This window comes from Nannobrachium achirus, assembly GCF_963921795.1.
Source record: "Nannobrachium achirus genome assembly, chromosome: 6".
Lineage (NCBI taxonomy): Eukaryota > Metazoa > Chordata > Actinopteri > Myctophiformes > Myctophidae > Nannobrachium > Nannobrachium achirus.
The window spans coordinates 30,269,616-30,285,725 of NC_137815.1; the positions used below are offsets into that span (position 1 = coordinate 30,269,616).

A 16,110-nucleotide genomic window follows, 5' to 3' on the forward strand; every position below is an offset into this window, starting at 1 on the left:
CACTAAAATATTGTCTGTGTGCAATACCCACATACAGTACAAGTGCTCATGCTGTAAGGGGAAATCTACAGTAAATGTGTAGCTTGAGTTGGACAATACACCACAACCCATGCCTTTACTTGAAAACTTTGTGCATACAGTGTCGACACTCTTGTCAATCAATTCCACGTGTCTTTTTAATATACTGTAGGTGGGAACAGTTTCTTGACCTGGTGATACATCTTGGCAGCTTTGTCAAAGAGACACTTTAGGTTGCCGTAGGCGCCCTCAGAAGGGGTCTCTGATTGGATACAGCGTAGGAAGTAGTATGTTGCTTCAACATTGTAGAACTTACTCCCTGCCAGCGTGCCCACCTGATTAAAAGGCATTCCTACATGTGGCGTGACAGACAGTGCCTGGTGGTAGAACCTCTCGGCTAGCTGTTCAGCATCCACCCCGGCCAATTCATCCTGATAATGGGATAGATCTCCTAGGTCAACCAAACAGCGATGACATTGCATTTCTTTCACCTAAAAACTGCATTAATGGTCTGGAGAGGGCACTTTTTACAGATGGATAAAAGGGCAGGGGCTCGAGCCCCCTTTGATGTCTATGTGTGCCCGTGCCTGGTGTGGTACACTCCGTTATGACAGAATCAAGGTGGTGAGTGTGTGAGAGAGAGAGAGAGAGAGAGAGAGAGAGAGAGAGAGAGAGAGAGAGAACCATTCATTCTTCAGTCCCCACGAGAGAAGAATTAAGACTTTTAGGCTAGGATTGGAGTTATGCCAATTTATGATTTGTTGTGCACCATAGTCACAAAGCAAAAATCTTCACAACACATTGCAGCACGACAGTCATTCAGGAGTCATAAAATTGCCACTGGAGAGAGAGAGAGAGAGAGAGAGAGAGTTTCCCAAGGCAACTCTATAACACCTTTTGTCTCTGCCAGGCCGAAGAGACTACCTATAAGTCCTCTACCAAAGAAAGCTTTTTATAGGTGAACTGTACTTTGGAACAGTCTTCCAAGTGAAATCCGTAACACCAGAGAAAAGGTGTTACGGAAAGGAAACTTCGACTGTGATGTGCACACTCAAAACATAAAATAACATTTTCTTACATACCAGATTGATAGTGGTACTTTTAAAATATGTTGTATCCCTGGCATGTGGTTATCTCCTTTTATGTGATACTTGACTTTTGTAAAAAAAAATTGCTGTTTTTGTAATTCTTTGTAATACTATTATATCTTTTTAACCAATTGCTTTTAACCTTGCCAGAATAGCATCCCGCTAGGCCAAGGAAGAAATTCCACCCTACATCTTTCAACTCGGCCTCATGGTGGCGCTATAATAGGCAGATTTCTGTGAGCAGCTAATCTCAGGCACCGTTGGGGTGATCGGTGTGAAACTTTGCACACATGCTCCTAAATCCATCTTTTTTTATAATTCTCCCACAGATTTTTTCCAAACGTCACAAATGTTACAGAATGTGATTTATGGTGAAATTCATGGCTAAGAAAGATGTTTACAGCTATGGTTACAATTAGTAAGACATTCAGGGGTATAAGATTAGACATTTAGTGTTTTAGTTGTTGGGGTTGGGTTTGTGTCCAACAGTTAGGATTGAGATTATGTGGGTTAAAACTTAAAATAAAACATTGTAAAACTTGAATTTGTAATGCAAAATGTCTTTCTGACGACCTGTGTGTGTGTGTGTGTGTGTGTGTGTGTGTGTGTGTGTGTGTGTGTGTGTGTGTGTGTGTGTGTGTGTGTGTGTGTGTGTGTGTGTGTGTGTGTGTGTGTGTGTGTGTGCGTGCGCGCGCATGCTTGCGTGCGTGTGTGCGTGCACGAGCGCGCGCGTGTGGAGTGACACAGGCAAAAGACCAAGAGATGGAGTAGAGCAGTGGTTCTCAACCTGTGTGTCGGGACCCCCAGAGGGGTCCACAAATTATTTTGAGGGGTCCCCAGATGATTAACTTAATGTGCAATATTGTTTTCTCACTCAGCAGTAAACAAACCAACATAAGGTTAAGTGTATAGAGAGCATAATTATGCACATTTCTGAAGTGAAAATCTAAGGACTTTTTAATACCTCTAAAATGACAAATTAAACATTGGCCAAATTTTCAAATATTAGAGGCAGAAATTGTGAAAATAGCAGATCTACATGCTCACAACGCCTCTTGTGAGCATGTAGATCAGCTATTTTCACAATAGTGTTATACAAAATGTAATGCCTCAACTCTCGTCAGGGTGGGGGTCCCCAGTTAAAATATGATTATTTTGGGAGTCGCGGCCTAAACAGGTTAAGAACCACTGGAGTAGAGAATTGCAATTTAGTTGTAAGTGAGCCAACAGTAATCAACAATCAGTTTTCTGGCAGGCATATGTCCTCATTAAGAATATTCTTTACACAGGGGTTCATCACAGGGCAAGCCTCAATTCCATACACTAGCAGTGTTGGGCAGTATATCCCACAACCTTAATTAGAATCGCCCCGTGTGTTTGTGTGTTTGTGTGTGTTTCCATCTGTAACTCCACGTTCAGCAGTTGTTCAATTGTCTAAAAAACATAATACAAAAATCAATAACGCATGTACCTTGCCCAACATCAACTTTATCACCTTCAAATGTGTCTCTACTTCTCATAATCCCCAAATGTTTAAAATATTTCCCCAAATTTTGGCCTGTAGGCGGCTTTGTCCTGTGATGCGATTTACATCACAAATGGGCGTCAACAAGCGTCTGTCTGCTTCACACCAAGGGGCTGTAGGCTAGTAGTAACTATAGTTACTTGTAATATATTACTGTAATAGTATTACTTTACCCAGTAATGAGTAAAGTAAGGAATTACTCTGCTAAAACAGTAAGATTATACCATACTACTTCGTAAAAAACAGAATATATTACATATTATTTTTTATTATTTTTTCATTTTAAAGGCCAAGATAGATTGCTGCTATATTTTATAGCCATTTTGGCTGATTGGTGATTCTTATTATGATTCTTATTCAAAAATAAATTATTCAGTTCAAAAAGGAACTGGCTGAACAGGTTGTGTTATTGTACATCTCTTCTTTTTTTTGCTGGTGAGGGGTGGGCGGGGCAAAAGTAATATAATGTAATATGTACTACATTACTCTTTATTCCAAATAATAAGTAAAGTAGAGGTATTACTTTTTTAATGAGTAACATATTACTCTCCTGAGTTTGCCCAACACTGTAACTAGTGATGGATTCAGTGATGGAAAGTAACCAAGTAGATGTACTCAAGTACTGTACTACAATTTTGAGGTACTTTTACTTCACTGGAGTATTTCCACTTGAGCCAGAAGACAAAGCTCTCTGTCTACCGAACAATCTTCATTCCTACTCTAACCTATGGTCATGATGACACATGAAGTGTGGTCATGACCGAAAGAAAAAGGTCACGGCTGAAATGAGTTTTCTCAGACGGGTGACTGGCATCACATCTTAGAGATAGAGTGAGAAATTCAATCACCAGAGAGACTTGGAGTAGAACGCTGCTCCTTCACTTGGAAAGGAGTCAGCTTAGGTGGTTCGGGCATCTAGAGGCATGTTTTCATTGCAGATCCGGAATTCTTCCTGCAAAATTAATAATTATAATTAGCATAACTTGCCGGGAGTTTCGTTTTTTGGGTGTTTTCACATGCCCTCATCGGCAGCAAAAATGCTGGTATCGCTCGTTTTCACTAAACCATTATAGCGGCATGAAAACCAGTGTTGCCAAATTTTGCGAGAGAAATAAGCAACCAGGTGTACGAAAATAAGCCCCAAAAAGTGATATTATCTAGGCCACACAAGCACTTTAAAACTATACGCATCGTCGCATCAGCTACTTGAAAATTGCCGATCTACAAGCTCACAACAAATAAAACGCAACCAGCGACTATCAATACAAGCAACTTTACGGAAATCAAGCCCAGAGTCGCTTATAATTAGCAGACATGGCAAACAGTCATTCGGACTGAAAGACCTGCAAAAAACACTCTCCCCAGTTCGGTTCGTTGCGGTGGCAACGAACCGTCCTGTCTCTTCTCTCTCTCACTCTGAACGCTACAAATGGATTTACTAAAACAAAATATTCTTCATGCTCAGCAACAACAACAACACATAAGGTCCATTCAGAAAGGATCTCATCTAATGCAACGTGTTGCACCTGTGGGCTTTAGATTAGCTGTGGACCTGTGGACTCGCTCGCTGCTCAAAAGACTTTTAGGCTAATCATCACACGACAACGACGATAAACTAATGATGCACCTTTTGTTGAGAACAGCTTCTTTCTTTCGGAAACTCTCCAGTCCCTCCGCAGATAGCGGAGGAAGAGGTTCCAAAAGGAGCTGCCGTTGAGAAATCATTGCACTTTTGCAGGCAGCCAGCCATGGTCACAATGCGACTCTACTCTTCTATAGCCTAAAAATAATTATATCCCTAATGCAAAGGACTCTATAGCCTAAATAATTATATCCCTAATGCAAGGTGAAGCTGTATTTTATTTCTACTGTATATCCCATTCACATTCAGATCGTTTTCAATCCCAAATACAATGCTTTAACTGTTATCATTGGCTCCTTACGCACCTGCTTGTCAAAAAAACGTAAAAAATAACGGTATGCGTTTTCACAGAAGGGAAATTTTTATTCTCACGGTACTTTCAGCAAAAATTACCAGGTATTTTGCCGTCAAATTTCGGACTCCAAAACTCCCGGAACACAAAATAAGTGGCCGTTTTCACATGGCGTGAATTTCAAAATTGCCGTCATTTTTGTCAAAACTTCCAGAAGTTTTGCTCAATGAGAACGGGGCATAGTACAGATGTCTCCAGAGCATCTCCCTAGGGTTGTCCTCTATGCATGTCCCACTGGGAGGGGACCCTGTGGCAGACCAAGGACCAGTTGGAGGGATTACATCTCCACACTGGCCTGGGAACACCTGGTGATCCCCCACCCCCAGGAGGAAGTGGATAATGTTGCTCCGGATGGGGAACACTGGAAATCTCTGTTGGAACTGTTACCCCTGCGACCCGATTTCGGATAAGCGGCTGAAGATGGATGGATGGATTTCAAATCTGTATTCTTCAGCCCTATGTAAACAAATTGGATATCTGAAAATAGCCAACATTGTCAGCTTGTAGAATGGCTATTTTGAAAAGATTTTAATAGCCTACATTTCATATGATGATAACTTACCTACTTTAAGTATTTTGATGCCATTACTTTTGTACTTGGTACTTTTACTTAAGTACAAAATGTGAGTATTTTCTTGGTTCATAACAGGACAAGCCTCAGCAGCTACAATAATACAGTGATGATGGATGACGACCATTAAACCTCCATGCAATGCGCGTCACTCTAATCTGTATTGATTCCAATTCAGCCTGCATGCACCACGTTATTTTAAACTAAAGTATTGGAATGTCATAAGTTCGCCTCCTTCACCTCTTCCTCCCACATCAGTTGTGAGTGAGCAAAGAAATAAATTCACGGAAATGACCACGATGAGAGTCGACACTGGCATTTATGTAAGCCAGTTATTGGAACGATACCTTTTTTGTTAGTTCAAACGATTTTACACGTCATGGCGTCGTATCTAAATTGATTTAGACAGCCATGTCTCAATATAGGCTAGTAAGGCTATACCCCTCAGTTACAGTTGGAATTGGAATTGGAATTAGTTTAACAGTTAGTAGTAGGGGTATAGGGGAACTGGATATTTTGTGATCGCTTGCCTTTGCGCTTAGGCCTATGCCACATCCATTCCGGGAGCTGTCCATTCATGTGGTGCTGAAACTATTGGACGCCGACCGTTAGTGATTTCACATTTACACTAACATTTACACAGGCTTACACACCAGTTGTGTGAATGTAGTTTCCAGTGGAACAGCCAGCGGATAAACGCAATTTTTCAAACTGAGCTATTATTGCTATTGATTATTTCGTGCAAGAGCTGCCTAATAATAAGAGCCAACATTTAAACATCGAACGGCAGTTAGCAGGGTGCATGGGCAGGGACTAGTGTCAACACTTGAATGTAATTATGTGTGGGAGGAGAATGGGTGGGTTTTGAATGTAGTACCTTCCATAGAGCAGCGCCCGTCTTATTTTTATATCCACCTCGCACATGCATGCAGTTCGCTGTGCGCGCGGCTCCTAGGCTACACCAAATCCTCTGAAGAAACACTATGACACCAGTTTTCTAATTTACATGCTCTACTTGAAAGGGAGGGAGAGGCAGCGCGACAGTAAAACTCAAGATAGTGCGCTTTTTTTTACACTAAAGCCTGTATGGACACTCAGTTAAGCGAGCGCACTCCTGCGTTTTGTTTGTAGACTACTATTGGGCGTCTCTGGGGTTGCGTTGATCGAACAAACATATAGCCTTTCCACCCTCCTTCTCTATCTATCCATTCCTCACGGAGGTCTTTGCGGTGGCTGGCTGCTCACCCGGTCGGTCCGGAGGCTCCGGGGCGGAGGAGGACACCGCCACCACCGCCACGACCGCGCGCCTCTCCACCCGCTCCAGGCTGTGCGACTCCCGGATCGGCCCCTCCGAGCCGCCCCGCTGCCGCTCCGCGCTCTGCACCGCGCTGGAGCTGATGGAAGGGGACGTGATGGACAATAAGCTGGAGGACATGGCTTCCATGTACGAGTACTTCGACCCCATCACCGGGAACATCCCCGCCACCAAGGTGGAGATCACCGTGTCCTGCAGGTAGGCTGTATACGCGCATCTTCTCCAAACGTGCGTTTGGGTCTTGATTGATTGATTTGGTTGATTGATTGATTCGTTGGTTGATTGATTGATTGATTGATTGATTGATTGATTGATTGAATACTTTATTAGAAGTTTGCATAGGAATAGTAGGACAGTACCGTTCAAAAGGATTTTTTTGTACTCAATCCATGAAAAAGAAATCAATCAGGAAAGTTAAGAGTGTAGTGGAGCATAGGCTACAATTATGAAGAATGTGTGCAAGGATATATCCTGACAAAGTTGTGACAGCTCCGTTCGTGTTTTGGAGTTTTAGTTGTATTAGACCCATATGGTTCCATTATTTGGCATGTTCTATTGGAAAGTTGAAAAACCATAATTATGGAACTTGTATTTTATTTTTTAACCAACTTGTATGGTAGAAGAGAGTGCTGTTAACGAGCACCTGCAGGTTGTTGGAGCTGGTCTCTCCCTATAGCCTACTACTACTGCTGCTGCTGCTACTACTCTTCCATTGATGCGTTTAGACTCCGGTGTCGGGTAGGTCACCTATTGCTGGTCGACAAGAAGACTCGCCTATATCAGCTCATAAGCGCAATATCACCCTCGGCCAAAAGAGGACTGCACGTCTGCACCTCTTGTCTGTCTGAGAGGTAACTGTAAATGTTTGGGTTCCCAGGCAGGCGAGAGACCTGCAGGGTTCATGAATCACGGGTGCAGTGCAGGACATGAAAAACGTATGGATAATGGACATTATTGCAGCTTTAATGTCGAATAGAAACTAACCATATGGAAACAAAACAAATAATCAAGAGTTCAAGACTACATGGGCGTTTGTGATGCCCTTTAAGTTTTGTTCTAAGCATGATTATTTGGTAGTAATTAAGATTAATAATTGGAAGGAGAATAGATTCATGAGGAGAATAGATAGGCTACTGTACATTCATGAGAAGAATAGATAGATCCATTAGGGAGAATCTGCATGGCTGTTACAACATCTGCTATAAAAAAAACGCCCCTCCATGGCTCCATCCCTTGTGAGAAAGAATGTGTTGTTTCTCCCAACAGCAGCCTGTTATACCTTTTGAGCTGGTTCTACCATTTGTGGCAGGTTTTGATGCTATTTCCAAAAATAAATGTGCCCAGTTAATTAAATGGGGCTGGTGCAGTGGTTTTCAACCTTTTTCATATCAAGGTCCATTGTTTATTCAGCATTTGAGCCACAAGCCATGATTTTGATGAGATTTTTCCTCTCAGACCCAAAACATAGAATATTTTGTTATTGTTGGATAAGATTTTGACCTCAATTTCTTGCTGTTGGTAACATAGAAGATATAACAGTCAAACTTTGATCAAAATAACAATTATTATATATACAGTACATTCTCTAATTGTGTAGACTTCATGTAAATTAAGTGATGCAGATGTTTAACAAGAGAGTGTAAAATGAAACCAAATGGACCCTTACGGGTCCATTTGGTTTCATTTTACACTCTCAAGAGTTAAAGAGTCCGTTTGGTTACCAACTCTCCATCATTTAGCTGCCAGCTGGTGACCACTTGGAACCCCCAAACACATTTCAGACATTATTGGTAACAGTAGCTAATTCTGCGGGTGGGTGGACCCATACACATTATTACTAGTACTACAGTTTACTTACAGTGTTTTCATTTCCAAATTCAACTAAAAAAGTAGTTTAAGCGCTTTAACCCTGCTGGGGTATCTAATTGGGCAGTATAGGTGAAAATGGTCAACAGTCAAAATGGTGTTCCGATAAAATGGTTCAAACGCTGACGAGTTGTGAGCTTGTAGATCGGCTATTTTTGGCACATGGCAGAGGTTTGGTGTAGAGCAGAGCAGGAAAAAAGAGCAGACCAAGTACAGAGCCAAACAACAACATAGTACAGAGCCAAAGGTCAGGCTTGTTGGTTTAAGTGGTTAAATGTCTGAAAATACACTTTAAAGGAGTAGTTCACCCCCAAAATGACTTTTTTTCTATTGATTACTCATGCAATGGAGACTTGGGGACCATTCGGGTGCCCATCCGGAATCAATGGGGGTAAATTTACTATAATCAAATTTTTGTCTTAGGAATGCAACAAATACAAAAGAAAAAAACATTATTGAACTCAAGTCTCCATGGCAAGAGTAATCAATAGAAGAAAAGTAATTTTGGGGGTGAACTACTCCTTTAACATGAATCCTGATCATTGTGCTGTCAAACAAATGAATGATGCTATCTATGAAATCTATGGAAAAAGAATAACATTTTATACAATATGTAACCTGCTTCATCTCTCTCTCAGCTATGGGGTCCTTGGGCTGAAAAACGATTTATTGTCAAAAGAATAGCAGTGCAAAGTATACATTGTGGTTAATTAATATTGCAGCCTATATACCTATAGTATAACCTCACTTTAACTATAGCGTGCATTCAGTGGGAGTGAACTGAAAGGCTTTGCACTCACTGCCACCTACAGTAGCTCTCCAAAGTAACATGGGTGTTAAACATTTAAAGCAGTGGTTTTCACCAGTAGTCCTTGAGGGGGTTCCAGGTGGTCCCCAACTAAATGATGGAGAGCTGGTAACCAAATGGACCCTTATACAGTAGATCTTTAACTCTTGATATGGATGGACCCGTACGGGTCCATTTGGTTTCATTTTACGCTCTCAAGAGTTACATTATGGTCTACACAATTAGAGAATGTAGAAAATGTGTTATTTTGATAAACGTTTTGCCTGTTAGCTCTCCTATGGCACCACTTCAATAAAGCATGATATTGTTGTGGACAAAATCATATCCAACAATGACAAAATATTCGTAAGTTTTGGGTCTTAGAGGCTACATCTCGTCAAATGGTGGTCTGTAGTGGCTCACATGCCAAATAAATAATGCATGCATGGTGCTTGATGTGGAAACGGTTGAAATACCACTGATTTAAAGGGTTGACATCATGGTGACATTCACATTCACAAGCTGCCTGCCTGATTTGTCCATGGTCTCAACAATCAGTCACATTCTCCAGCATCTGTCAGTGCAGAGGTTTGAGAAATGATTTCTGGATAGAAAAAAACACACACACAAAAAAAATAGATTCCCATTCGAAATGAATCTCAGTCAAGACCCCATTCAGAGGGAATAAAGAGGCACTCCCTCCCTCGCCTCTCTGGGATGGGTTTTAAAGTCAAGGTAAAGCTTTCAGTGTCTCTTTCCTCCTCAGCAATGCGCGCGCACAGACACACACGCACGCACGCACGCACGCACGCACGCACGCACGCACGCACACACACACACACACACACACACACACTCCCGCACACTTTGATGCTGCTGCTGCCTGTGTTTTCTCGGCTGGTTGAGGCGAGCCAGCGATGCAGAGTGAGTTTGAAGCTCTAACAAGCAGGGTGTGCATTATTGATAGAGCTCCGCCTCGCGCTCAGTGAGGCTTCGCCGCCGCTGCACACATCTCTCCTGACTCAGATGTAGAAAGACAACGTTTGGCCTCGCAAAGGATGATGGCTCTGGGAAGCAGCTCTCCGGCTCGCTGAATAGAGCCCTCTGTTCTGTGTGCCTGCGTGTGTGGCTGATGTGTGGCTGAATGAATGCTGGACGGTTGAAACCATGACAATCTAGAGGCAGGGAGCATGCAGACTCAGAGAGGAACCAATCAATCACCAGTGGTGGAAAAAAGTACCACTCATTGTCAACTTTGAACAATGTCATTAACTCTACTACTGCCAGATTATTTATTCTCTGGGTCTGGTGCCATCAAAAAGCGGCTTACCTTTGCGACGTTATAGAAGATAGATAGACATTTTTTTTTTTTTTTTTTTTTAAGTGCCTGGTCTGCACTTTCGCAGACCAGGCAGCAGAGGGCGGCGTCATGCAAGAATTAATGTGAATTTGGCCGGTATCGCTTGCCATACATTGAGAGCAGTCTCTGGCCACAGAGCCTTAGGGCCAGAGAAAATCAACACGGAAGAGAATTGGTCTCCGTTGATGTTAACGCATAATGGATTTTTAAGACCATCACTGCGGACGATGTGATTACAGTACACGGCGGCGCGACCCCTCATCAGCTTAAGGAGATCAACAAGGTAAACGAACGAATGGCCGTATTGGCGCGGCGCGACCTCGAGAATTGGGGCGAACGGGAACGTCCAAAGCAGTATAAGAGTTTATAAACCTTAGAGTTGGAAAATAAGTTGGAAATAAGAAAAAAGTCCCACACCCCCCCAAAAGTATTTTTGAGCGGCTTCTCCTGGAAGGAGAATATATACAGTAGTATATTCAAATGGATAAAAATCTTTTTGAAATTAGCAGATTTGTGTCGGATCAGGACGCATTGTGAGCTTGTAGATCGGCTATTTTCAAATGGACGAAAGGTATATAGGGCTGAAGTTGTTAATGTATGTTTTGTAATAATAATCAAAACCTACAAAGCAACTAGTAGCTAAAGTGTTGTATTGGAGTAAAAGTACTCTACTTTCCACCACTACTTGCCAATCACATATGAGCCTGAGCTGCTTTTACACTACGGGCTCCAGCGATGAGTATTAATGCATGCATTCATTCAACTGAGTGTCAAGTCTCTACAGATCCCTTTATATCAGCCTTGCAGTTGTAGAGTCTTCATGCATGTGACATTTCTTTCTTTATTACTATAGGCTACAGGCAGGCAGGCAGGCAGGCAGGCTTGTCGGGGGTGTTCTTTCTGAGAGAGAGAGAGAGAGAGACACACAGAATTCAATTAAATTCAAAGGAGCTTTATTGGCATGAGAACATATACGTTTACATTGCCAAAGCAAGTTTCAAAACAATAAAATGGGGAACATAATACAGTTGGAGGGGGTTCAGCATTGTGGGAGGCTCTCTCCATTCCGACATGTCGCCTCTCCGAAATTGACTTCTTATTGTCGGAGTGGCGACACTCCCATGGGCCTAAGGTTTAGGGTTAGAGATAGGGTTAGTGTCGGAATGGAGACATGTCGGAAAGGAGACATGTCGGAGTGGAGAGATGCACTCCAGCATTGTGTAAACAGAGTTATGTCACAATTTGCCGTACAGTACAGGTTATGAAGCTTTTTGGAACAAATAGCAGCATTTTCTTTTCTCAATACGATGTCAATAGTATACAAAGAAAAGAAAGGAAAAAAGTCTCAAATTTAACACGTGTTTAAAGGTAGCAGCTCTGTTTATACTGTATGTGCAGTAGGTCTGTATGCCATTCAATGGTTTGTAGTCCTCAGGGTGGACACACACACACGCACGCACGCACGCACGCACGCACGCACACACACACACACACACACACACACACACACACACACACACACACACACACACACACACACACACACACACACACACACACACACGCACACACACACACACACACACACAAAGAGACACACAGAGCGAGAGAGATAGAGGTCTATTAAAATGTACACATCCATGTAGTTTGGCGTAGCTATTTAATTGAGACTTACTCTCCAGATAAAAGCCTTTTTGCAGTGGGTTGAAATCTTAGTTCTGCTTATGAATGATGAATGAATTTTTTTTTCTCACAGTAGCTTAAAAAAGATGGGCCAGCATACTTTTGCACGTTTTCAATTCCACTCAGTGGAGAGAGGAGAAATGCCACAGGCAGCTGATGAAAGTAAACTAAAGTACATTTTTTGATTAGGGATTTAGAGTGTGAAAAAAAATTGTTTTGCATCTTAATCAATCAACAGCTTGATCAACCACCAGGGCACTTTATTATAGATGCTAAAGGTTGTCATCTCCACAGTCCACATTCTTATTTCACCCTCTCAAAGAAATGGCACATCTTAGAAATTCCCATGGTGTCAGACCTTTTCTTTTTATAAAACAGCATGCTTCCAAGCTCTCTATGCATAGTGTTTTAAATCAATAGTCATAAATCATTCTGTCAATGTCAAATTCATATGCAAACAACAGTTCGAGGCGTTAGAAATCCTCCCCAGAATAGCCGTTTGTTGAATCCCAGTGCGCACATGGTTTGCGAGGGAGATACATAGTATTAGTAAGTGAGCAGATTCCTCTCTCTCTCTCTCCCTGCTGGCTCATCTCCAGTGTTCTCCCATTGTCATGTACGATATCTCTCCCAAACCCTGCAATAAATGATGATAGCTATATTCACGCTGCACTAATACCCACTGTCACAGGCTTTATCCAGGGGGGATAGAGCTCCCCCTTCCCCGTCCCCCATCCCCACCCCCTATTGACAACCTGTGATTATCAGAAGCTGTGACAACTGGGGAAGGGGAAGGGTTGGCCGGTGCTCTGTGATGGCATGTCAATCCGGAGATAAGGGGAGAAGGAATAAGGACCGAACTTGTTTGGTTTTCTGACTGGGTGGCGTTTGTGGAGAGGAAATATTGAGTGGTATGTCAGGATGATTATGTTAGGCAATATGGCAACAGTCCGCCCATTCCAGGTGTTCTGGAAAACTATTTAGAACATGTTTGAGTTAGAGCTGTGTTTTGAAAATAATGTTTTATCTATAATAATAGATTTTTGAGTGGTGCTAACCGTTCCTACATCCGGCTTGGTTTGTTTGTCCTGCGTCTGACCGGACTGTGATTTGTCAATTGGCGTCTGTTTGTACGCCCAGGGTCACATTGGCCAAGCTCTGCAGGACACTTAATGAAACTAGAAATGCAGTTCCTGAAGAAACTGCATGGGCTCGCTGAAAACACGCACAAAGTATATTATGGGCAGTACAAAATGTACACATCCGAATTCTGTGGCAGCATGCACAGGTGCAGAACAATACTGTACATACAGAGATTACTGTGTAAAGCTGAACAAGTTGAAGTTTGAATCTGAATTTATAGCTCAAAACATGTGGACTATAGTTTTAAGGGCCAAACAATGTGGATGGCAGTAATATAAATGGTAAGACAAAATTCATTTCCCATAGGAATTCACTGGGAAATTCAAAATATCTCAAAAAGTATCAAAATTGGTAATGAAAAAAATACAAGCAATGATAACTGTGTAAAGCTCAAAAACAAAAGACTAGTTTTAGATGCCAAAAATGTGGATGGGACAACTAAGGCCCCATTTACACTGGCAGCCCAAATCCAGCCTGAATCCCATCTGTGTCACATCCAGATTGGAATCTGATTTGTTCCATGTGACCATTTAAACCAACCAGATTAGTGGCACAGATCTGATTCAGGCTGGATTTGGCTGCCAGTGTAAATGGGGCATAAGTGTGCTCGCTGAAGCGAGCCCACAATTAACTCATAAATAGCACAGCTCACTTTTTTTTAAATACATTTTGAAATGGGAAATTCTGCACAATAAGTAGGCTACTTTTACTTTTGGTACTTGGTAGTGTTGGTAGTATATTCTGATGCTGATACTTTTGTACTTCTCCTCAAGTACATTTTGAATATGGGACATGTAACAGAGCATTCCTCTACATCGCAGTATTGATACTTTTACTTAAAACATGGGAGTACTTCTTCCATCACTGCAACCCACACAAGCCCAGGCCCTCTGCTCAGCCCCATGTTCACTTGTGATTACTCATCAGTAGTAGTGTTGTAGCCCCCCTTTGTGGAGTCCAATAGATCCAGTCAATCCCAACAACACAACCTACAATAGCAGCTCCTATACTTTGACTCAAAGCCACTTAAGAGGCCCTGCTGAGGGACTACTATCAGACATTTATATGGTAAGTAGGTCAATGAGAACCAGGTGTGTCCCCCTGCTATCTCTCTAAGGTGCACAGCAGCTGTCAGGGTCCAGTATTGATTATCAATGAGAGTTATTCCTACTTTAACTCACTGTGTGTGTGTGTGTGTGTGTGCATGTGCCTGCATGTGCGTGCATGTGCGTGCATGCGTGCTTATGTGCTTATCTCAATGAATGGCTACTGGAAACAAATGTCCAAGAATAAGTCTCGCCTGATTTACTTTACTTCCCCCTGCAGTTGGACAGAATCGTGGGAAAAACAAAAACAAAATCAAGGCGCTCCATCTTCAGTTGAAGGAGATGACGTTAAGATAACGTGTTTCTTTGAGCGAGGGAGATAATGACCAATGTGTGTTGGTCTTCCATCATGGTTTTTGTCCTGAATGCTGAAGCATTTCCTCGGTTGGTGGAGGTTCACTGAACAGTGTCCGAGTGAGGATAATACTTACGACAATTCATCTACTCAAGTCGAGTAAAGAATGACCATAAATGTATTTGATAGAGAGCACAATATTGAAAATGTGGCTGATATCCGATAATATGCAGGGTCAACATCGGTTTGATAACGATATTGCATTTTCTATTTGAAATATTGTCCGATATTGATATGATACCTATACCGATAATATCGTGGATCACTAATATTTGAAGATATTTCTTAAATTAGAACAACGCATTTGCTACAGCATTTTATTGATTTGTTTTTCACAAGCTGACATCATCTTTTCTGCTTTAAAGCTAAAAGGCTAATTTGAGATTTTATCATCGCTTTCTCATGTCTATGGCTTTTGTTTATCTTATTATTGCTTGGCCTTGTTCTCTAAGGGAGAAGAGGCTTGTGTTTCAGACATACAAGCGCTGGTGGACAAGAGCTACCTCTTGGCCAAAGCTCAAAGTGCAATATCTGCCCCTGTCCAAGCTGTTGTTCTTTTTTAAGCTCAGCAGTGGAAATGTCAGAGCTCTCGTGTGGGAGACCTGGGTTCAGATCCCAGGTAGGACATGAATCTCTCCGAGTCTCGTATTGCAGCTTTAAGGACAAATGTAGTTAACGTATGGTTGCTATTAATGTTTTTGGTCTAAAATGAACTATAGTATTAAAACGTAAGGCCAGATATGAAAACTAACACGTGTGATGATGATAAGGACATACGGTACTTAATCTTAGTCTCTTTCGGGTGGAAACCTCATATGTCCAAAACGCGTACTTTTCAGGATTCAAAATCCACAAATAGCTAAAGTGGGAGATTGACAGGCTCGAAACGTGTCGCTTCGTGCTTTGAGCTGGCAGATCTGACGATACTTTTGTGTGTGACGCTGTAGTATGATCAAGTAGTATGAAATCACACCTAGTGTGAAGTGTGCCATGCTATGTATGAGTTAATTTCATTAAACATTTCGCAAAGCTTGGCCAATGTGACCCTGGGCGTACAACAACCTTTGGGGTTTGTGTAAAGATGTAGGTCAGATGAAGGTCAGATGTAGGACCAGATGTAGACCAAGCTTCGTGTCTGCTAAAAAACACAAGTTACAATACGGAGATAAGAGGTTTCATGCCCGACCACCTAAGAAATGTGAGCCAATGCATATATGTCTTTTTTTAAAGCGATGCCCAGGGGAACAGCATTGCTAATGTGATCCGCTAGAGGTCAGATACGGTGAGCTCTGTCCACCC

General features: G+C 42.0%; 1 protein-coding gene across 1 annotated transcript in view; it reads left to right on the plus strand.

Annotated features, from left to right (window-relative positions):
- Positions 1 to 5,495: 5,495 nt before the first annotated feature.
- LOC308286996 (copine-5-like) overlaps positions 5,496 to 16,110 on the plus strand; it is a gene marked incomplete at both ends in the record, with an annotated part of 112,973 nt that continues 102,358 nt past the window's right edge. The window contains 2 exons of the mRNA XM_080728117.1: positions 5,496 to 5,519; positions 6,417 to 6,709. Coding sequence (XP_080584243.1) covers positions 5,496 to 5,519; positions 6,417 to 6,709 — 317 coding nt within the window. The remainder of the gene's footprint in view (positions 5,520 to 6,416; positions 6,710 to 16,110) is intronic.